The 24,191-nt window shown below is 38.7% G+C and overlaps 1 protein-coding gene across 3 annotated transcripts in view; it reads right to left on the bottom strand.

Annotated features, from left to right (window-relative positions):
- The window catches only part of SATB2 (SATB homeobox 2), a 189,916-nt gene that overhangs the window by 16,074 nt on the left and 149,651 nt on the right, over nt 1–24,191 (bottom strand). For all 3 annotated transcript variants that reach the window (XM_057551675.1, XM_057551673.1, XM_057551674.1), the window contains one exon: nt 21,163–21,360. In XM_057551675.1, the coding sequence (XP_057407658.1) occupies nt 21,163–21,360 (198 nt within the window). The remainder of the gene's footprint in view (nt 1–21,162; nt 21,361–24,191) is intronic.

A 24,191-nucleotide genomic window follows, 5' to 3' on the forward strand; every position in this document is an offset into this window, starting at 1 on the left:
TAATGATTCCTGAGGTAAAGCACTAGAGTCAAAATTCAAACCACTTAGAAATCTCTTACTATTTAGGAATCCAATGACAAAAATAACTTGAAAACACCTATTTGGTAAAGAATGACTTAGAAACAAAGATGATATGGGGGGAAAGAATGTGTACACTTTAAGTCATAGGATCTCAATAAATTAAATAAGCTTCATTGAACTAAAGCATCATTCTTCCTGATTTACATACATATTATATGATGTGAGTTGGGGGTCGTATGTTAAATTTAATCATTCAAATCCTATAATTAGTATGTATTCAAAGTGGTTCGCCATCCTTTGGACTTCTCGTTTCTTAAAAACAATAACAAACTAATCTCACAATGGCGATAGGTCCTGTTGTATTTATTCTTCAGATGAGAAAATGCATACACAAAATTGAACTCTGATCCACAAATCACAAACCCCTGAGTCTAACATATAACAAACATGCCCTTACTGCTGGTTTAGCTGGCAAATTGAGAAAAATACAAAAATTATTCTGTTTAAAAGTTTTGAACAAAAATTCATTTTAGTGTGAATAAACACCTGCCAATTAAAATATAAAAATAACACTAAAAATGACAGAGGAAACTATTCAGTGTTTCAAGTGTATGGTTAAAAGTGAAGACAAACAAGTTAAGAAAATTTATAATACATTATGGAGAAGCTCCTCTCCCAAATGTTAATTTTGAGCGGGTAATAAAGGAATTTTTACTTTTTCTATCTTTGGATACCATTTAAAAATATATATATACCCAACTTTGTCAAAATTTGCCAGAACAAAAAAGAGAGATTTTGCCTGACACAACTCAGCCAAGACTCAGTATAAGATGAAAAATCCCCATAATTGTAATGGCACTAGTGACACTGCAGTTATGTTGCATTCCAGCTTCTTAAAGAAGAGTGTTTAAATTATTTAAGGAGAAAGGGTGTTTGGATTAGATTTTTTACTAGGGGGGTGGGGGTAAGAAAGAAGGTAATCCATGTGTTTGAGGTCTCACATGGGGCTTTTTAGAATCCCTTGATAGGCCACATTTTCTGTATAATTTTTACAGTTGGGGCACTCAGAAGTCAGAACAATCCGACAGTTATGGTTAGTGAAAATATTAGATGTTCACCAACAAAATACTACCTCAGCATATTTTTTGCTTTCTGGATGTAACCACTTAATAACAGGACTTGAGAAAACTGCACCGTGTGAATCAAACACATAAAAGTACAAATATTCCTTTTATAGAAAGCAAATCTTAAGCAGTGCATTATAATCAACCACTCTGGTAAAAGACAAAGTATCCAGAATTACCACACCACGGACATATTATGGTTTATTATTCCCTAACGTCCAAACTGGGTAAACAAAGTCAAATGATCAAAGAAGGGTTTTCCCCTCAGACTGTGAGGTAAGGGCCACTGATCTCTAGGGAGTGTCAACAGAGATTCCTTGTGGCTTAGCAGTGAAAAGGTGTCAAATGAGAGCTTATCAAACACAGCCTTTAGTTCTCAATTTCATTTAATTTCATCAGAGACTGGCTTCCTTGGTTTTATTTTCTTTCAAGGAAAAAAGAATATGGAAAAATTAAATCATGTGAGGTGAAACTTCCGAAAAGTTAATTCTAGAGTATTCTTTTAAATTTGAAACCACGTTTAATTCATTACGAGGATACTGGTTTTACATTGTCCACATCGATCATCTTACTAACGGTAATCAGGTATGGAGAAACTTTTGCTTCTAAACTTTGTGGTAAATACACCAGGTGCGAGATGAAAAGCAGACAGGGCCAGGCACTCTTAATCAGACCGTGGTTTACTCAAGAAAATAAGTCTTTTGCTCCCAGGGTACCAAGGATGGTCACTGGGAAGGGAAATCCCAGTTCCTAATTCCCCGGGGCAAAGTAACTGGATTGGCAATTCCTTTTCCCACAAGAAAGGCTCTAGTCTCCAAGCTGCAGATGAACCATTATATGCCCGTGAGGCCGGTCATGCAGCATCCTTATCTACTCAGATTCACAAAGCAAGTCCAATTTTGTCTCTGTGCCACGTTGCCTTGGCTTTTCTAAGCATATTTGCTTATCCTGTGTAGGTCGTCCTCAGAAACTAGAACTGTGAAGTCATTACACTTCCAAATGTGAATCTGCTTAGGGGTGGATTTAATTTAATAGCTGAAAACTCAGTACAAAACAAACACACTTACAACTGACATTATCAGGGAATTAATCATTACTGCTCTCAACTGGTGTTCCAAGACCTCACATTGCCCCAGCTAGGATCTGAGAGTTCTCGCTGACTCCTTCCCCTCATCTGAGCCTCCACATCTAGCCAATCCCACGTGCTGTTGATTATCTTTTAAATAGTTCCTGGGTTAATTTTCCCCTTTCCATTCTTCTCTCACTGCTGTTATTTAGGCTTGAAAATCTCTTGCCTGAATTAGTAACTATTACTTCGCAAAAGGCTCCCGGCCACAGCCAACACAGCATCTTGCGAAAGGCCTTCAGTGGTCTCAAGCTGGGTCAAGGCCTCTCGCACATCCAAGAAAGCTCCATGACCTGACTGCAGCATGTGACCCTGCTCCGTCCTTGCTCCTCAACCCTGCCTTTCAGGCTGTGCTCCAATGGTTCTAAAAGCTATAGTTCCCACCCTCATGCTGTTTTGCCCCTCTAATCTCAGTGCCTTTGCCTCCTCTGTCCCCTCTACCTGGAAAGCTCCTCCAGTGAGGTATTCTGTAAGGAACCCTGAGCAGCACTATTTCCTGGAAGCCTTCTGGGTCCTCCGGCTCACTCGGTTTTGGGCATATGTGCCCATCTTTTGTGCTTTTCTTTCTCTGTACTTACATGCTGTACTACAGTCATCTGTCCACACACCTGTCTCTCCACGAATCTGTGAGCTCCTTAGGGATAGATTCTGTGCTACATTCTCCTCCACACACTCAGCACTTAGCACAGGGTCAGGCACTGTGTTTTGAGAGAATAGTGGAAACTTAAAATTTATCCTAAAACTTCCAGAATACTTCTGTATTGGTAATAGCCATATTATATAGGCCAAAAGTCTTCTTAAAAATTGGAACACGTCTAATAGCTGTAAGGGGGGAAAATGTGGCCAGTTCACACCGACACTCATTTAAAAATACACTTAGTACTGAAAAGGGCTAAATCACAGTAGTTCGTAATGACTTACTAGACTCACAGACACACACTTGGCACAAGCCATCAGTACCATACAGCGGCTCAAGCAGTTCTTTAATTCCGCCCATGCCCCTCCCCCCAATTATCTGCCTGAAAATTACTGACATTCAGAGACATGCGTTTCGGGTGTGACTGTTGTCAGGGATAAAAACTGACATATTCATCAGCTTGCTTCACTGCCCCCCTCCCCAATCTCCAGAAATATTTCTACTATCAAGAGAATTCCAAAGGCCTGCAGCAGTTTCTATGACCAAAAAAAAAAAAAAAAAAAAAGCTGCTGGCGGCAAAACAACAAGTAACAATGAGAGAAAATTATAAAAACTAGATGTATTTGCTTAAAAATGGATCATAGGTAACACAGTAAAGCCTGAGACAGGAATGGCCCTCAATGGAATGAAATGCGGAGGAATGCTGCCTATCTACACAATGCTACGGAAAGGGAAAGCACTGTAGGTCTTTTCCAAAACAAATATTAAATGCCTATCCTTAGAGTAGAAAGAATGACGTTAACTCGCGTGGGAAGAACCAACAAAGAAAGGAAAGTAACAAAATTATTTTCAAAGTATGTGTTTTTGCCGCCACTTTGAGTCAACCACTGTGGTTCCAACACGACACAGTCCAAAGCGAGTAAGGCCAATGGTTTAAAGTTAGGGCCAGAAATGGCCTTTGCTGCTTCCTGGCCACCTCTGTAGTTTATTTAGATTTTATTAAAATTTGTTTTTAGAAACATTCAACTAAAACTAAATAAACCGTGGGGGAAAATAATCCATGAAGAAAGAATCTAGAAGCTAAATATAAGCCATCTCATTTATACTTACAGAGACCAGAAAAGCATTTTGGCATTAAAGAACATTTTTGTTTTCAGGTGCAGTGCTTTTAAGGTATTATATAATTACCCTTATTGAGAGCATACTTTTTAGCTTTGTCAGATTCTCTGTTGGAATTATAATTCCAGACTGAGCAAAGAATTCTATCAAAACTCTATTATCATATTAAAACACTTGATCATGTGTTCCCTCAAGATTCCCAACTTTCTATTTCTGAGAAGAGAACAGATTTAATGAGATATTTTCAAAGTAGAGCTGGTAAAGGGAATATTTGTGAAAAGCACTGCCAAAAAGACAATTCATTTGGTAGACACAGAAAAGGCAAATTTTACCACATATACTGGAGCGATGGATATTAAATAATCATCTCTGAATAAACTCTACAAATAAATACAGTCCTTTTGGTCTAAACTGAAGACGGCATTGCCTAAAGGAAATCTCTAAGGTCAGCCAGCAATTAACTGAAAGGTTTTGATTGAATGCTATTGACTGCTTTCATATCAGACAGCTTCCTGGTTATTATAATTCATGGGCTAAGTAGGTGCCAAGACATTAAACTGTCAATAATCTATTAATACTGGACTGTTCAGCTCACTCTCCCTGAATCTGCAGGAAAAGGCCTTCAAGCCAAGACCTGCTGAGAACTAATGCAAATTCGCCAACCCTGATATGGAAATCATATCTTTATTACCTCCCAGCTTAAGCGCCTAGGAGTGTTGACACAGTATAAGAAGAATATGCAGATAATAAACGTTTATTCAGATGAGTTAAACTAATTTTTTTTTTTAAGAAATTGCTGAAGGGATGAGCATGTCCTGAAATCTGACTTTTTAACAGTTTCTAAATTGAATGTAATAAACACTTTCAAAGAGAAATGAGAAGTTATTTAAAGTGAGCCTCACAGGTCCCTGCCACTCCGCATCTGGAAAGCAGTTATACACATTGTGGGGTTGGGGGAGAACTTTTAATGAATTTAATAGAGAAAAGCACTTTAATTAAATGCTGTCAAAGTGGATTGTATTAATGACTATACACAGAGGAATTTAAAGCAGCCAAGTTTATTTAGCAAATAGAAACTGGGCTTTGGAAGCCTGCAAGTATTTATGTTTCTGCAGTTGCAGTACATCTAGATGACGATGATGGTGCCAAATGAAACCGTTGAGTTATTAGATATGATTTTATTTATTGTGTATTATTAAAGTTGCAAAGGCCTCAGGGGAATTAATTTCATTTTCAAAATGAAATACCACATCTGATCAGAAAGGGTTAAGAAAAGTGAATATTGTCCCCCAGTTTTTTCTGGGCCCTGGAATTTTGAAGCAGCTAAGTGGCTAATGGGGACAGCCTTCTTTAGGTTCACCTGGTCAGAATTCACATCATCTCATGGTAGTGCAAAGTCAATGACAGTATTTCTTCTATGACTTCTGTTTTTTTTTCCCCCCCCAGTGATTGGTCATTAAACATAATTCATTCTGTTTCACATAGCAATAAGTTGAAAAATGACCAAAACTCCTAAAAATCTCCATGAAAATTTGGTTGCCATAACTTTTTAAATGAAAAACACGAGTAACACAAACTTCTACAAAGGAAAAGGTATCGAATGTTTGACTTAGGGCAAATAGGGAAAAAAGGGTCTTCCTCAGTATCTTCTACTCAGAGGTTGACCGCAGAACAAACCTATTATTAATGATAATATTTTAAAAATAAACAAAGAAAATATGAGCCTTCATGCATGAAAGCTGTAAAAGATTGAAAAGCTGGTCTGGCTAGAAAATACTATGTGTGTGTCAAAATGATTTTCTCTACCGTTTGTAAAAATGTAATTATCCATGATATGCTATTATCCATGATAGGCTACAAGGGTGAGGGATTTCAAGTAAATCCACTGGAAGCTAAGGATTCGCCTTTGGTCTTCAGCCCCTGACACCACCATGTCTGTGAGATCACAAACTTCTGCCATGATTTACCACATCCTTTTTGCAGTTATATATACTCTTTCAGTCTGTCTTTAGGTTTTAATTCAAACCATGAGGAAGGGGGAGGAGGGAAACGTGAGGATTGGAGCAAAAAAATAAAACACAAAATCCAGCACCTATTTCCTTTCAAGAACAGAGTAATGATCACAAATGGAGACCTTCAACTTTCTAAATAAATAACCTAATTTTTAATCCTTCCCCTCCCCCCATCCAAGCTATTTATTAATATCATATGTTTGATCTGTGTCTTTGTAGTTCTGGAACTTATAAGCAACTCTGCTTTCCCCATCTGTGCCAAGATGTTTCAGACTAGTCTTTGAAATGCTGCAAATGCAGATGAATGTGACATAAAATAGGAACTGATTACATACACGTTCTATACGTGAGTAATGGTGACATAGAACACAGAGGACATTACATGTTCATAGAGTGTACTGGGCAACTGTGCTTCACATATGCAAACGTGAAGAGATCATCAAAGTACAGCATGCCATCTCTAGCATATCCATTCTAGGAGCTCAAAATAAATTGGTTGATTTCTTGCAAATAAAGTGACAAGAAAACTTCTCCTCTGGTACCTCAGTAGTTCTAAAATAAAGACATATCAAAGAATCATCAACTGATAGAACATACTGATGCATTTGATCCAGATTATGTTTTACAAGCAAAAGAATCCGTCAATTTGCTTCTCTCCTTTCATTACTAAGGAAATGACTGTATTAACTTACTACACACACTGCTTGACTATTTTAGCTTTATCTCTTTGGGAGGCTTTCATTTCACATGAAGCACAAACTCAAATAAGGATTTCTCTCAAAAGTATACTCCTAAATTATACCTACATGGAAATATTTGACATGGGTCGACCACAATTCCCTTTCTGCTCTTCTAGTACCACGGTTTTGAGTACACTGTTGACATGAATTGTCAAAAAACTGAAATGAGAAAAACTATATTTAAGAAATCATTTGCATGTATATATTGCACTTAAACAGTATATGCTCATTTTGGCACATTCTGTTCATTTAGATCATAATAGAAATAAAAAGACCTTTCCATATCCACATATGTTTAAGCATTCACATCATAGATTTTAGCTCCCTAAGTCTAGAGTACTTTTAAAAAAATAATCGACTCCTATTTTGGAGTGCACTGTCAGTGTTCACTTCATCATATCTAACAAAGTAACTCTGTTAAAATAACTTCCCCAGTGTTCTACCCAAATCTGTTGGGTGTTTGGCACTAGGGAATCCCAGACTCTGGACTCATTACGTTACATGGCTCTGATTCTGCAAAATGAATCTAACCAGGTACTTCAGTTAGCCTTGTATACCACATACAGAAAGAAATACAAAGACAAATGCCATGAACATGAAGCAATAAATGTAAACTAAAGGAGAGCATGAAGAGGAAAGAGTAGAAACAACGACTGTTTAAATATATAACTATTTCTGATACCTGGGTGATCAAGTTAGCTGTAATACCAATCAGCCATTCAGCTATGGAAACACCTAAACCTTTCTTTCATACAATGGTTTTTGGCATGTCTTACTTATGAAAAATAAATACATGGATATCCACAGAGCTTTAAAAAAAAAAAAAAAGCTAATTGGAGTCTATTCAGTGTTGTGTTGGTAAATGTTTAACAACTGACTCTCTACAGAAAAAAAGCTCCAATTGAATCATTTGCCAGTTCTTGTAGTGTGAATAATTCAACCATGGCCAGTTCCATTCTACTAATGGTGTAAAAACCAGCTTCCAAAATTCCTGAAAACTTAACCATCAGTTCCTGCTAACTGGTGTAAGCTTACTCCAGCAGACCCTGATCTGCTATCCTGTGCTTTCCAGACTTGGTCACTGGAATTCCTTCACCTGGCCCAACTTACCTGTCATTTTCCCAGCCCCAAAGGGGTTAGGATGACCTTGATGTGATATACAATTCCCTAAAAGCTTCCATATCAAAAGGTGAAGGGCTATATGATTTACAGTGAATTCGATCTAGAAACAACTTGTGAGGAAATTGAACTTGTGACCTCGGAACTGTCAAATCTGTCTAGTTTGCTTGATCTCCCATTTCTAGGGTTAAACCGAGTAATAATAAAATAAATGAATTTCAGGACTTTGGCAGTTTTCCTTTAATTGAAAGTATGCTTGTCTATCATTACAAGGGGAAGTTCTAGACTTCAACTTAATAAAAATCAGCAGTAGTTTTCAGCTACATTAGATTTCCACACTAAACAGAAACAGCTGAGAAGCCACAGTAGGTAGGTTCGGCTACGATAGTTTAAAACTCAGTGGCTGGCTTTCTCTTGTAATTGTCGTAACTATCAATCATAAGAAAATCAACTGGATCTCTCTGAGCCCATATAAGGTGTTCATAATTTGTTATGTTGTTGCTAATTTGTTTTTCCAAAAAGCATGTAAACCTCCCAGGGGCCATGTGTTTTTGTGTTATTTTTTGTTTTTTACATTTGCATGAAAATACTCAAATGGGGATCATAAATAGATGAACCAACTCACAGAATGAGTGTTTCAGGTGGGAAGAGTCTCTGCGATCACCTAATCCAGGTTATAACTGTTTACGAAACAGTAAAAGGAAATTCTAAGGGATAAAACCCCTTGTCCAAGGTCACAGCCCTGTGACTGGAGTCAATGTCACTTACAGGCCCTTTTCTTTACCTTATCATCTTTTTTCCCATTTGGTCAAAGGTTCATTGAAAATAGAAAGTAGTTTCTTTCTTTACAAGATGCTCTAGTTCCTGAAACACTGAATAGAAAGGCTTAGGGGTTAACAAACATATACAGAAAAATTTTTTGTATTTAAGAACTTTTCAACTACACTCAGATTTAAGCAAATCCCAGTCATCTACTTTATATGTGCTTTTAAAAATTATAATCAGAAGGTGCTGACTTCAAAAGAATCATTTATGTTTGTTTCTACCATTATGTGAGCAAGGCATCATGATTTTTCGAAATTAAAATCAAATGGTTATATTTATCACTAGGTTCTTAACCCTGTGTCGTTCAATCATGGAGTTCATGACACATTTGTCATGAACTACACTTTAAATAATTCGTTACCATCAATAGTAAAATTTGCAAATGTTTTACGTTTTTACCTTTGTTTTGATTTTGGTAAATTAGAACTGATTCTATTCTACAATGACACTATTCATACATACTTCCTCTTCTGTTTACTTGCTTATCTAGAAGGGAAAGAGGTAGAATTCCAGGTCGTGATGCCAGGAATTGAGTCACTTAACACAAAAACCACCCATTATTATTTTCAGTATGTGGGACCCATTAAAGACTGTCTTAAGATCTTAGCAAATTCTGTATCTCTGCTCAACCTACGAATACATAGCCTGTTCTGCAAAAGTCTGTATTCATTTCCCTGGTGGCCTCCAAGCGACTCAAGACCAGAGGAAATTTCATTCCCCTTAAGTCTATCAGAGCCTGTACAGAGCTGCTGATAGTAAATGCTTATTTAATACTGGACCAAAGAGACTAAAACATCACCACTGCATCTTCACAACTTTGTGGATTCTAATGTGTTACAGAAGTGATTAACAGAGTTTTACAAAGAACTGCATATGTAGATTAGTGACCCAAGTAGCATTTTTAAAGACAGTTTTGATGAAAAACAGATGGATAATAATAAGCATGTCTACTCCACCCCTAACTTCACCCCGACCACACAGACAGACACTTCGTTTTTTGTCCTGGTCATGTTCTCTCTCTCCACCCAGGGTGATTTCTCCAAGTGGCAACCTTATTATTTGGCACTGGGGTATGGGCTAATTCATTGTTTTGAACCAACCACCTGGCTCATTGGTGTTGATAAAGCTGGGGCCTTTAGAGGGTCAGGTGTGTGAACTAGTCCCTCTTAATAATGAGCTTGTTGTGGCAGAAAATGTGTTGTTCAAGGACTACGGGAGCTGCTTCTCACTATCTCCTTAAAATTTCTACTGGAATGCTTCTCATTCATAGTTAATTGTTGATATGAAAGGTATTCATTGTCTTTGCAGAAGCAACAGAAACGGACATCTGCAGAGAAGGGCTTCTCCACATGGATGAAGTTCTTTGGACTCTAGAGAATAGACTCAGAAGATCTGTTAGCTTTGGTATCTTCAAACATTTTTTTTAAGATAATGTCATCTCTGAGAGGCTCTATGTGTTTTAAAGATATTACCCAGTACATTCGGGAAACAGCTGGAAAAACTGAGGCAGAGGTGGCACCCAAGGTTGGGATTGGAGAAAGGAATACAATCTATGGATTCCACTAAATCGTAGTCTGAATTCTAGGTTAAGGCAAGGCAGCCAGAGGGAAAATGAAGTCTGTTTAAAAATGCAATATATGTGAGTAAAGGGGAAAGCTGCTCATTAGATGTGTGAAATTCTGTTTTATGTACTGTTAAATACGTGATGCCTAGAATGCTACCTGGCACAGTGAAGGAACCCAACCAATATTTGTTGAATAAATGAATAAAAATGGCAACCTCTCAATTGTGTCTGCAGCTTGGGTCTGAAAACAGTTTTATCTGTCAATTTTAATCATCCTTGCCAAAAGCCAGACTTTGCTAGATATCTATAAAAGTATAAAGGAAGGTATTTTCCTTCTCACAGATGAAATATGGCAAGGCCCTTCATTAGGACAATGACACATCAATGTCCACAAATGCCTTAGTTTAAGTTTATTGTTGTTTTTTCTGTGGGTGGGGAAGAAGGCAGGATGCACGTGAACGCACTGACTTGGTCTATTTTGCCTCTCTTTCTCAATTTGCTCCACATCGCTCATATTTAATCAGTTTGCCCCATCACAAAATTTATTAGTCATTGCCCTAAGCTCTCTCAGCTTAAAAAAAAAAGTGTTTCAGATGTTTCAGATTATGGAAAGAAAGGAGAGTGAAAGGAAGGAAGGAAGTAGGGAGGGAGGGAGAAAATAGCCACATTGAGTTGGCCAATAGAACAATAGCAAGAACGTTCTCTAACTATTCCAAAGCAATACATATTTTTTAAAAGACAACTAAGCTTTATGTCCAAAAGTATTATGTTTAGTCTCATTTTCTATCAGACCATCAAGAAAAGGCCACGGTGCTAAAGGTTTTATAATATTCTTACTTTAATTTTACCAGAAGGAAAAGAATATGACAATATATATGAGGAGTACCTTGCTGTCCCAAAACCTTTAAAAACAGACATATATAAATGTAATTTATATTAGTGATGTTAGTGGTTTCTGAGCACTGAGCAGTGCAGAAACTCATATCAGTGAAGAGTATTTGTCCTGATGTAAGTGACACAGCTAATCCTGCTTCTTTCCTTCACCTACAGAGTGGCATTGGGCAAACTACCTTCTACTCAGTTTTAGGATCTGAGAAACAAGGAGTATATGAGTAACCCACAGCATGAGCTGAAGGGATTGCGCTGCCTCTCAAAAATGCAATTAGACTATTATTTAAAGAACACAGCAATTATGGAAGAGCAAGCTACTCAGGAAACCAAGGTTCTCTATGCTGCCACAGGACAGGAAAAGACTGGGAGAAGTGGAACCCAGCTGCTTGACATTTCACTTCCAACCAATAGCTAACCCTGGATGTTTAATTTGGAAGGTGGTGTGTTGTGAAGGTTTAGCACTCATAGGGCAAGCTCTGCTTGGCAAAAACACTGGAATAACCAGTGTATTCTCATGAAGAATGAGAAATAGAAAGCTAACTCCAATTATTAAAATGATAAGCCTGGTAAAATGTTGAACCTGCTTTAAAGCAGTAAATAGGCAGACCCAGAACAGAGTACTATAAAATTTTAAGTTTAATTCCTATCAGGATCTATAGCACAGTGCCTGAAAGCATGGATGTACATGATAAATGTTAGAAAAACTGCAATGAAATATAAAGGCATAATACTTTGGATACACACAAACTTAAAATCACTCTTAGGCATTAGTTTCTTACTGCTTACATGTCCACAGCACTTTATATTTAAAAAGTCATATAAATCTCCCTTGATACGAGAATTTTATATTAGACTTGTTAATCATACCTGCTACCATCTATCCTGATAAATGCAGGGCTCCTAAACAGCCTTAACTTTCCAGCCCAAGGACATACCATTCACATGTTACCTGTAGGTGGTCTGCAGCCAGCTAGCTTTCTACTTCCCATGCTCCTTGAGGTTATTCTAACCTTGTGCCCAACAAAGCTCTTTCTCTAAAATGCAGTGACTTCCAAATTAAGCATTCACATTACTGGTTGGAAATTAAGTGTCAAGAAAGTTTGCCTTCATGGGGATAAGGTGGACCAGCCAATTTCTCTCTTATAAGAATTTAAAGTAATAAATAAGAGTGGGTAACAGAAGCTGGATTTCATAAAGGCATACAAAAAAGTCATGAGGTAGAGCAGAGGACGTGGGCAGGCCAAGGTTTTGAGAAGGTAGAATTATAATTCAGAGAAACTATGCATAGTAAGCAGAAGTCATATGGTAGACAAATATAGAGTAAATGGTAAATCAGATGATAGCAGAAAGAAAAAGATTGATAGCAGGAAGAAGCTGATATGGGGAGGGGGTATGTTATATCCAGAATTGCAAAGGAGGGGGTGAATCCATGAACTGCAGCTGCTGAATTACAAGTCCCAGGTTCAGAGAAACCTACCCATAATCACAGTCCTACACCTGGATTTTCATGAAGTTCTTTCACCCTCAATTTCTTTGAATATATCTCCAATAATTAAGCCGGAATTTCTATGTCTTGCAAAAGAAAAAAAATTACTTTAAGAAACTTTAAATTTAAAAAGTAGACAAGCAACTTGCTTAAATCTCTAGAGAAAACAAAGCCATAGCTAATGTCCAATCTATCAGCTAGCAACTCTATGGAGGTTATTCAACTTTTTCACATCACCACCAAGAAAAACCTGTTCACTACACTTTGGAAGAAGCTGAACCCAAGATAGAAATGTCCCTGTTCTAGAATAAAAAGAGTTAGTTGTAAATAACCTCCAAATCTTTCTATATTCCCGGTGACAAATTTAAAAGTTTGGATGTGCTGAAAGGCTAACTGGTAACAAAGAAATGAGGAACGCTCTCCAAGTTGAATAAATGCATGCAGGATAGCATAATGTTAATAAGAAAAAGGCTAGTGTGGGTCCTGACTGATGGTCAGGGACTCCCAAAGTTTTCCCAACTGAGGACCTACGTATACCCAACTGCTGTAATACTTCATCTAAAATGGCAGGTGTCTATCTGCACATTTCCTCACAACTAGGGTAGAGTTTCAAACCTCTAGAGCCACATTCAGATAGCAGGCTTTGAATAGGAGCTTGGAATGAATCCAAAATGGGAGAAATTCTAGTAACATGGTTAAAGAATTTGCAAACATCCTTAATTGATTAATTAATTAGCTTATTTATAATCTTAGACACTGTCCTTTTGAAAGCAAATTCACAAATCAAAATATACCTACAGCTGAAGCAGAAAGCTATGATCAAATTCTCAGGGCTTAATCATAATCATAGATTTCAAATACCCTTAAACACTAGCAATGAGAGTCACATTCCAAAGCTACCTCAAAAATGCCGAAGAAGCTTAACAAAAAGTGAACATTTCAGTCACATCAGTTCTTTGACATCACACCAATGAGCTACAGGTTTCACAGCACTGAATATCCTGTAAAAAAGAAGCTAACAAAACTAGATCTATTCAGTAGGATGATTAAAAATTAAATGATGTACATAAACAGCTTTGCCTAATATCAGACAGCTAAGGGCAAGTATTCAGGGAAGACTGGCTGCTGCATGTTTAGCAGTTCTTTCTGGCACAGAGAAAAAAGTCAGACGCTGAAGGTAGACTAATGTGGATTTAAGGTCCCACTTTGAGCAGGTTACTAAACTTCTCTAAGCTTCAGTTTCTCACATGTGAAAGTAGATGCTGCCCCCCCCCAACCTTGGTGGGGTTTCTACATGGGTTTCTCAGCCCCAGCACTATTGACAACTGTGGAACAGATAAGTCTTTGGTGGGGAGGCTGTCGTGTGCATTATGGGACATTTGACAGCATACCTGGCCTCCATCCAGTAGATATCAGTAGAATCCCCAAGTTATAGTAATCAAAAATGTCTCCAGACACTGCCAAATATCCCATGGGGGCAAAGTCACCGCTGGTTGAGAACCACTGGTTGACATCAGCACAGGGATTCGGTAGCTTAGAAAATGCTGAGAATCCCCTGAGTGGGTGGCAATCCAGACAAGCTGAAGTATAAAGCTGGTGTCAGCGGTCATCCACCAGGTCTCACATTCTTACTCAGTGTACGGCATGGAATTTTAAAACAAGTACTTGTCAGGAAACCACATAGCAGCAAGCTCAGAATTCCTGAACTTACAAAATAACTCATGGAAACACTGTGGTGGAAATATAATAAAGCAATAAAGCACAAACTACACAGACATGAACAGTTTGGCAAATGCTTCCCAATCAACCCCACTCAGTGACCTAGTCATAGCATGAGCAATGTCCTTTCTTCTCTACTGCACTGAGAGTGAAGTCAGAGGAAAGATTGAATGCCAAAAACGCCTGTGTTTTCATTCAGCTGGCGATCCTGGCTTCAGGCGAGGCTCTTCGTCTCTGCTCCAGTTTTCCCAATTGTAAAGTGGAGTTGGTAATAATGAATACCCTGACCTAACTAGTTTTTGATTCTAAGTTGAGGATATCCCCTCGCTATAGGGCCTCAGGTCATAATAACCACTAGGGGTAAAATCACTACAACCACAAGAAATAATTTTGTCTCCAACCTTTTGGTGTAAAAGATGGAATTTATTTCACCTTTTTCATGGAATGTTTTAGCTTGTCATACCATTTCATCTCACCTATGTTGGTCTTTGTGCTATCTATACATGAACTAGAAATATTACGTATATTAGCATTTTGCAACATTTATTTTTCATTATTATTCCCCAAAGGAGCCTTTGTAGGCATTTTTTCCTAATCATTTTCCCTGCATCATGAAATTTTAATACCAGATATACAGAATATCTCTTTATGTACTATGTCCCTTTGGAGGGCAATAAACAACTGTAAACAAGATTTTTATGCCCCCAAGAATCAATTTTTACTCCCTGGGGCAATATTGCCCCCACTGAGGGTCCATAGTGTAGGTGAATCTAGTTTGCAAAGTGTGTTCAGAGCCTGGAAAATCACCTTTTAGACAGCAGGAACTTAAATGGGGGTTTGAAAGAGATTTAGAATATCAGAAGGAAAACTGGAGAAATGGGATAATTCCATATGACATCAAATCTACATCACCTGGAGAGACCTGAATTCCCAAGGAAAAAACATCTCGTTCTTCCAGGACCCCCAAGTCTCTGGGGCCGACTATACCCCTTAGCGGCCCCAAACCCAACTATAACCTAGCTTCATCCCTGAAGGGAAATTCCATCAAATATGCATTTCAAGGATTGTTAGGTGTTAAAATTATAAAAATAAATGGCACACAATGGCTACCATGGAAGAAATCAGAAGCACAGGGCAAAGGCGTGTGTGGCTTTAGTGTGACAGCTTCGGATGTAGGACTTGTGGGGCAAGCTGGCCTCACTGGGACAGAGTGACGGGACAGGAGCAGCCTAAATGAACAAAGTGGATGGGACATATGCACATGGAAACAGCATGTGGGCAGTGGGGATCCTGCAGCAGGATGGCAAGCGTGTGCCCTGAGTAGAGTATGTCAGCTCCAGCCATGTGGCCCAGTGGGTCAGATCTTCTGAATTTCTGGATTGTTACGTGAAATCCAGATTTTAAATGAAATCTCCTAATTTCTAAATGTGGGCTTGAATTTTTCAAACCTTTCATGGGCTTAAAAAAAAGAAACACATCTGCATACAATATAAGACTAGCAATTAGTAAACTACGTTCAAACAAAGGGCAAGAAAATTTTCCTTCCTTCTGTGAGGAAAGAGGCTCTGACTCTAAGGGACTTCTCAACATCACAGAAAGCACTGAATGGGGAGGGGGTGATTCCAAGCTCTTTCTTTTATCCAGTACATCTGTGGAGCCCTAATTTAACAGACTATATCTGGTGAGTAATTATGCACAAAGATCACCACTTCATATCTTTATAATTTAAGAAAAATTGGGGAACAGCGTACCCTAACTACTTAAAGAAATTTAAATGGTACCTTTCTGTGACCACAAGTGGGGTGGACTTCTGTGTGCATTTTAATATGCTGCATCATCAGAGACTCTTAATAATCACCGATTTCACCCATATTTAACAGTTTAATAACCTAAGGAGACAAAAGACCTGTAAGCAGAAAACTATAAGACACTGATGAAAGAAATTAAAGATGATACAAACAGATGGAGGGATATACCATGTTCTTGGATTGGAAGAATCAACATTGTGAAAATGACTATGCTACCCAAAGCAATCTACAGATTCAATGCAATCCCTATCAAACTACCAATGACATTTTTCACAGAACTAGAACAAAAAATTTCACAATTTGTATGGAAACACAAAAACCCCAAATAGCCAAAGCAATCTTGAGAAAGAAAAACGGAGCTGGAGGAATCAGGCTCCCTGACTTCAGACTATACCAGAAAGCTACAGTAATCAAGGCAGTATGGTACTGGGACTAAAACAGAAATATAGATCAATGGAACAGGATAGAAAGCCCAGAGATAAACCCACTCACATATGGTCACCTTATCTTTAATAAAGGAGGCAAGAATATACAATGGAGAAAAGACAGCCTCTTCAATAAGTGGTGCTGGGAAAACTGGACAGCTACATGTAAAAGAATGAAATTGTGTATGGTGTTAGAACACTCCTAACACCATACACAAAAATAAACTCAAAATGGATTAAAGACCTAAATGTAAGACCAGACACTATCAAACTTTTAGAGGAAAACATAGGCAGAACACTCTATGACATAAATCACAGCAAGATCCTTTTTGACCCACCTCCTAGAGAAATGGAAATAAAAACAAAAATAAACAAATGGGACCTAATGAACCTTAAAAGCTTTTGCACAACAAAGGAAACCATAAACAAGATGAAAAGACAACCCTCAGAAGGGGAGAAAATATTTGCAAATGTAGCAACTGACAAAGAATTAATCTCCAAAATATACACGCAGCTCATGCAGTTCAATATCAGAAAAACAAACAACCCAATCCAAAAATAGGCAGAAGACCTAAATAGACATTTCTCCAAAGAAGATATACAGATTGCCAATAAACACATGAAAGGGTGCTCCACTAATAATTAGAGAAGTGCAAATCAAAACTACAATGCGATATCACCTCACACCGGTCAGAATGGCCATCATCAAAAAATCTACAAACAATAAATGCTGGAGAGGGTGTGGAGAAAAGGGAACCCTCTTGCACTGTTGGTGGGAATGTAAATTGATATAGCCACTATGGAGAACATATGGACGTTCCTTAAAAAGCTAAAAATAGAACTACCATACAACCCAGCAATCCCACTACTGGGCATACACCCTGAGAAAACCATAAATCAAAAAGAGTCAAAAAAAAAAAAAAAAAAAAGAGTCATGTACCACAATGTTCATTGCAGCTCTATTTACAATAGCCAGGACATGGAAGCAACCTAAGTGTCCATCGACAGATGAATGGATAAAGAAGATGTGGCACATATATACAATGGAATATTACTCAGCCATAAAAAGAAACAAAATCGAGTTATTTGTAGTGAGGTGGATGGACCTAGAGTCTGTCATACAGAGTGAAGTAAGTCAGAAAGAGAAAAACAAATACTGTATGCTAACACATGTATATGGAATCTAAAAAAAAAGAAAGAAAAAAGATGGTTCTGAAGAACCTAGGGGCTGGACAGCAATAAAGACGCAGACGTAGAGAATGGACTTGAAGACACAGGGAGGGGGAAGGGTAAGCTGGGACGAAGTGAGAGAGTGGCATGGACATATATACACTACCAAATGTAAAATAGCTAGCTAGTGGGAAGCAGCCACATAGCACATGGAGATTAGCTCAGTGCTTTGAGACCACCTAGAGGGGTGGGATAGGGAGGGTGGGAGGGAGGGAGACGCAAGAGGGAGGAGATATGGGGATATATGTATATGTATAGTTGATTCACTTTGTTATAAAGTAGAAACTAACACACCATTGTAAAGCAATTATACTCCAATAAAGAGGTTAAAAAATTTTTTAATTTAAAAATGGCGTGTTTTCTGCCTAATTAGACAAAATGTAACGTCACCAAACTAGTATTACCAACATATGAATTTTTAAATTCCTAAAACATGTAAGCAATTATATCTTCCTAAAATTTTAATTGATACAAAGGCACAAGTGAATCCCAACCCTGAGTCCAATGGCTTAACTTCTGGACAATTACAGACATTTTTAAGTAGTCTGGGACCGTTTTGAATATAGTCCTTCCCAAGTCACAGAGGCTGTGCTAACTCTATTCTCCAGTCTCACGAGTTTTGCTGGTTAGTTCAAGTTCTCTTCACTTTTCATATCATGAAAGAGAAATACAGCATTCAAAGCAGTGTCACTGAGACAGGCATGGCATAAAAAAAAAAAAAAGTGATGTATTGGAGAGTTTCACAGTTGTTATGGGATCAAGGTCAATGGCTAAGACAAAGTCAGTGTAGAGAAAATTACCTTATTTGTAAACTCTTTAGGGAGGAAAGAGTGATAGGAATAACCTTTTATAAAATAAGTGAATTCTCTTAGTGATATCAGAAGTTAATGTTAATAGCCACAGACTGCTTAAAACTAAAAAGGAAAATTACAGAGTGACTCTTAGCCATTAAATATTGTTAGCACACTTTAGTTCTGACACACTCACATAAAAGGTAATAAAACTCATAAATCAATTGGCTGTCTGCTTCTAAGATTTACTTTACTCAGAATGGTGAGTTAAAAGACAAAATATAATGTTGAATGTCATTTTAGCTACCTAAACACAGGGACCTCACAGAGATGAGAATTTCTGGACAGAGTGGAGACAGGAATATACAAGAGCCATCATCCAAATGAAGGGAGGTCCTCATTTTAATGGAAAACAGGTATTAGTATTCTTATCTCAAACTTCTCTAAATTTTCAACTTTGTCATCATCCTATGATAAAAAAGAAATGCTATTAATGTCTATAATAAATCAATTTTTTTCACTCCTGTTCTGTTTCCAGCTTCCTTGGATTGACTAAGATGGACCCTGAATGAAAAGTCCACACAAAGTCAGTAGTTTCCTGAAGCTAGTCATTGGCCCTGTGTTGGTTCAACACAGAAGTCTGGATCAATTCACATCAAAATGAGAAAAACAAGGGTGATGGTGAGTTTTTCATATGACTGAATTTATACATTTGTAAGATCTTTTGCCTAAGGCTATCCTTTTCATTAATTTGTTTGTTATTTTATTGTATGAAGTATATGAATAACAAATGTGAGTGCCCATTGAATTTTTTTTTTACTTAGACAATTTTATTAAGTTTTATTTGTAAATATATTTTATAACAACTAATTTTAATGGTCTTTCTAATTCAGCCAAAGTAATATTTTTAAAGTACATTCCATTTCAGTATTTGCTCTTACTTCCACCACCTTGAATTTTTTGAATAAATTTATTTTCTAAAGTAAAAGGTTGGTGAACCTACAATGTGCCCCTCTTTAATTTTAATTTCTACTAAATCCCAAAATCTAAAAACCACCACTCCATGTGACTCAGCACATTGGTCTAATTATCGATAAGGAGGTGCCCTGGTGTTTGGATGAGGCCCCAGCCAGGAAAGGACAAGAGAGGGAAGGCTGGTCCTGAAGGGTAAGATTTGGGGCTCATCTCTGGGGAATGAGTCACCCAAGCACTAATCCAGAGCCTGGACAGTGGGCTCTCCCACTTATTAACCAAGTACCCCTCTTTACCTCCCCTCTGAGTTCACTGTGGATATTATAAGAGACTCCTGCATGTGTTTATAGCTCTATGAACTCATGAGTCTAATGATCTGGGCGATTCACTCCATGACTGTGGAAAGTGACCAATGAGAGCATGAGAGCACTGACTGAGATGTCAATATTTGGATGAAAAGTGATATAATGGTCCCACTGGCTTCTGGCTTCTCCCCCGGGGATGTGAGGGTGGAGCAAGGGGAAAGGAGACAGGAAACCTCAGGCAGAGCATTTCACTGTGTCCTTTACCACCTCTCCTATGCTCTCTGATCAAGACCCCATGCCCCACACTTCCTTCATCCTCATCTCCCATTCTTCACACACATGTGCACACGTGCATGCACTCCTGCCTCAATGGCCCTCTTCTTGCTACGCACAAGGAGATTCAGACAGGCCTTAGAGGATCCTCTTTGGTGGCAGTTGGGATTGGTGGTACTGGGCAGGAGGACAAGTCTCACAGTCCAACAAAACAATTTGTGGCACAACTCGAAGAGGTGTAACCGTAGAAACCTTCATTAATATTTCTTCCCGAAAGTAACTGACTTTAGGCTACAGCAAGCGTCGGTAGTTAAGATCAATGACTCTCAGAAATAAATATTATTTCTCTCAGTGAGAGCAAAAATCTAAGCAAACAAAACATGCAACCCAAATGAAGGTAGATTTCTAAAAGACAGGAAACCAAACACAGCAGGAACTCATCTAAAAACTACTAAGATCTGTCACAATTTCTCTCAAAGGTTCAACTGAGTTCAGTGGTATTCCCTAGCTCATGTGGATATTTCTTTTCCTCGGCCTAATGAAATATTCCTTGAGGAATTTTGGATCAATTCATTGGCTACTTCAGAGTTTTTTCTTTAGAAAATGAACTGATGGAAACAATGAACTATGGTTTCTAATTGGGAGATTTAATTCTCCATGAGTTCTCTGGCTTCACAATCCCACAAGTAAAATGCTCTCAGGAAAGCAGCTGCCTTTGGATTAGACTTCTCAGTCATTTGTGTGTGTGTGTGTGTGTGTGTGTGTGTGTGTGAGAGAGAGAGAGAGAGAGAGCATGTGTGCACATGCACACACACACACACACACTGTGTCCACTGTGAAAACAGGGCCCTCTGTTTTGGGGGACATGGCATGAGACACCTTCCGAGGGGAGGTGATGTGGTATGCCCCTTTGACCCTTCACGGCTACTGGCACCAACAGCTTTGTTCTGGTTTCGGGGAGAAGGGGACACCCACCTGCACTGGCTCAGGGGGAAGCTGGACCACGTGCTGCATGCGCTCGCTGTGATGGTGCCTCGATTCCTCCTCATAAATCACATCCCTCTCGTGTTGGGGAAGGTTCAGGAAGCGACGGATGGTACAGAGGTTCTCCCAGAGGGTGCGGTTTTCTGGGCTGGGGTTCTCCTTCCAGCGGAGCAGTTCACACAGCCAGCCCTAGAAACAGAGAAGGTCACTTGAATTAACCTGCAGAGTGCAGAGCAGCAGAGGGGGGTTTGAGTGCAGTCAAGTAACCATACCGGTTTATCATATTTTTACGTCAAACTTGTTCCCACCAAACTGGGAAAATAGTGATACAGCCTGACAACTCTGAAAACCAACCAATGACCACGCATATAGTTACACCAATACCTGAGAATCTCTGGTCTTTATTAATTATCTTATCACCCTTCCTATTGAATATATTCTCAATTAATTTACAGTTCCTTTGTAAAAGATACTCAAGGAAGATTGTAGCTATCCAATTCTCAGAAAGAGTAATTCATGTTGGTCAGCAACAATTTTTAAAAACTACCCAATTGGATAGTACTCCATTCCAAGAAAAAAAGTGAAGATGAACAAAAATGTATTGCAAAATGGCAAATTCTAAAGAAGAAAAAATACCTAAGTATAAATAGGGAGGAAATAGTCTCACAATTATCAATAACTCCTCCCTAACAACCTTAGCTAGAATGAAAAACTGTAACCCTGCTCAATCTCTGAATGCCATGGGCTCCAGGCCCTTTTAACCATCACCTTCCTGCCTCAGCCACACCTGCAGGAAGGTAGGCAGTCGGACGGGTCACACCTGCAAATGTCTGCCTCCCAACTCTGGCATCCGGATGTTCTCTTGCAACTGCACAAGAAAGAAAATGTAATGCAAATAATGATGGATTATATGAAAATAATACAGAGGATGCTGTCAACATCGCTCACTGACTCATGTCAAAATATTTTACCCAGTAGCTTTCTAACCCATCATTTCCAAGCTACGTTGCTAATTTTTAAAACAAGAACTGTCCCACATCACGCCTCCTGCAAGAGTACGAATTTTTCTAAAAAGGTGCATAAGTAAACACAAACGACTTTGTAAAAACTAAATCCCGAACCTCAACAAATTCTATATCATAACTTGTAAGCCAATGAAAGTTCCTGACACGCATTATAAAAACCCCTTATAATATCATAAGCTGTTGTTTGTCTAACGCTCCACTGTGTCTTCTGCCTTTACCCAAAAAAAGGCAAGATTTGATTATCTCCGCTGCATCAGCCAAGACAGCAACACCAGCTGTTCTCATTGTGCAGCCTCTTCCTCGCGGCCTCCATGTTAATAACCTGATCATTCCATTTTCTCCTTCAACTGCCGGCTGCAGCACCGCAAAGAGACAAAAACCCAGGCCCATCTGCAGCAGCTGTAGGCACTGAACTGTGAAGCCACTGGGGATTTATAAACTAATCTGTAACACAACACTGCCTTGTTTTTACAAGTGAGAGGCCACATTTGTGCAGACCTGATCTTTTCTTGCAATAAACTGGGAGCTGGGGAGAGTTAGAGGGTTAGGAAGAAGAATGAAAACAAGATATCTAATCATTTGCTTGGAAATGTTTTTCCAAGTATTTTCATAGATTTCTTTTTTTCCAACTCAATTGAGAGACAGGTAATGGTTGATTTTCAAGGTGCAACATATATGAAAATTGAAGACGATTAAATTTTTATCCCTATCAGAAAATAAATTATATTTTTAAAAACCTCCTAGTCCCAAAGTGTTTCCTCAAGGGCTTCTTTGTACACAGCAAAGAATTCTTGAAATGGAAAACAAACCATCTGTGGAAAAAGTAAGCTCCTATTTCTCTGTCTTTTCACAGATCTGAGTAAGTCTCCAGCTGAACTCTTTCAAATGTTTCAAACAGGTATGTTTAACATCTCCCAGGGGAGGCTACAGCATGGAGACCAATCGTTTAACAGAAAATAAAAACAAAAACCTGCATCTGTTAAAAGATGAAGTTCTGAGATACCCAGACCTTAAGGAGGACAGCACCTGCTGTTCCGCATGAGGAGTGAACTGCATTGTGGGAAGCCGCAGCTTGAAAGGAGACAGGTGACAGCTGAGTGGTATCTCCACTTATGATACTCGGAATGTCTCGCACAACATTCATTGCCGCGTTTGATTTATATGCGCTGTTATAATCTGCACTCATTACAACCACTTAGAACAAACTACAGACCTCGTTATGGACTGTGTGCTGTCTGCCATCAGTCTTTAAGAAGTGTAGAGCTCAATTTGCCCACTGACATGCAAGGTCCCGACCTTGAAGCTATTAGGGAGCAGATTAGACACAAGTGTGATCATGTGTGCAGACATAAGCAAACCAAATTAATTTCTGGCACAGGGAGGTAGGCAACAAGACCCTGTTCTTAGGGCACCAGAGAACTTCCTCAAATCCCTGATGGAGCTGAGCTAATAGCATGTTTAAGGGAACCCAGTTTTGAAGACGAAGCACATTCATGGTATTTAGAGGGTTATTAATCTAGTTTCCCCACAAAGTGTTTGCTTGGCTGATCAGATTAAGGGATGGAGCCTTCAACAGCACCCTCACCACAGCAGGCCCCAAGAAATCTGTGATACTTCACAGCCTTGGACATATTGCACCATGTGTACCCAGCTGCTTCAATAATTAGCTTATGAATGTATCAGCTGGTTCTGTGATTTTTATAAATAATAACTAACCTACTGAGCAGAAACAGTGGCACAAAACCGCAAGGTGCTCCTAACTCTAACTTGCTCTTCTACTAAATGCCGATATTCCCTGCGGGTGGAGCTCCTCTGATGCCATCTATAAATATTTATTCTGCATCGGAAATGGCAGTGTATTTTTGTCAGTTTTCTTCACGGCAGCCATGATTCGCTTTCCCCTCACTCTGACTCACTTGCTCACTCCACGGATCTGTACGCTTATCTCCCGGAAATCTATTCTTCCACCTCACTTCCCATCTCATCCTCCATCTT

Source organism: Balaenoptera acutorostrata, chromosome 8 (assembly GCF_949987535.1).
Source record: "Balaenoptera acutorostrata chromosome 8, mBalAcu1.1, whole genome shotgun sequence".
In the NCBI taxonomy this organism is placed as follows: Eukaryota; Metazoa; Chordata; class Mammalia; order Artiodactyla; family Balaenopteridae; genus Balaenoptera; species Balaenoptera acutorostrata.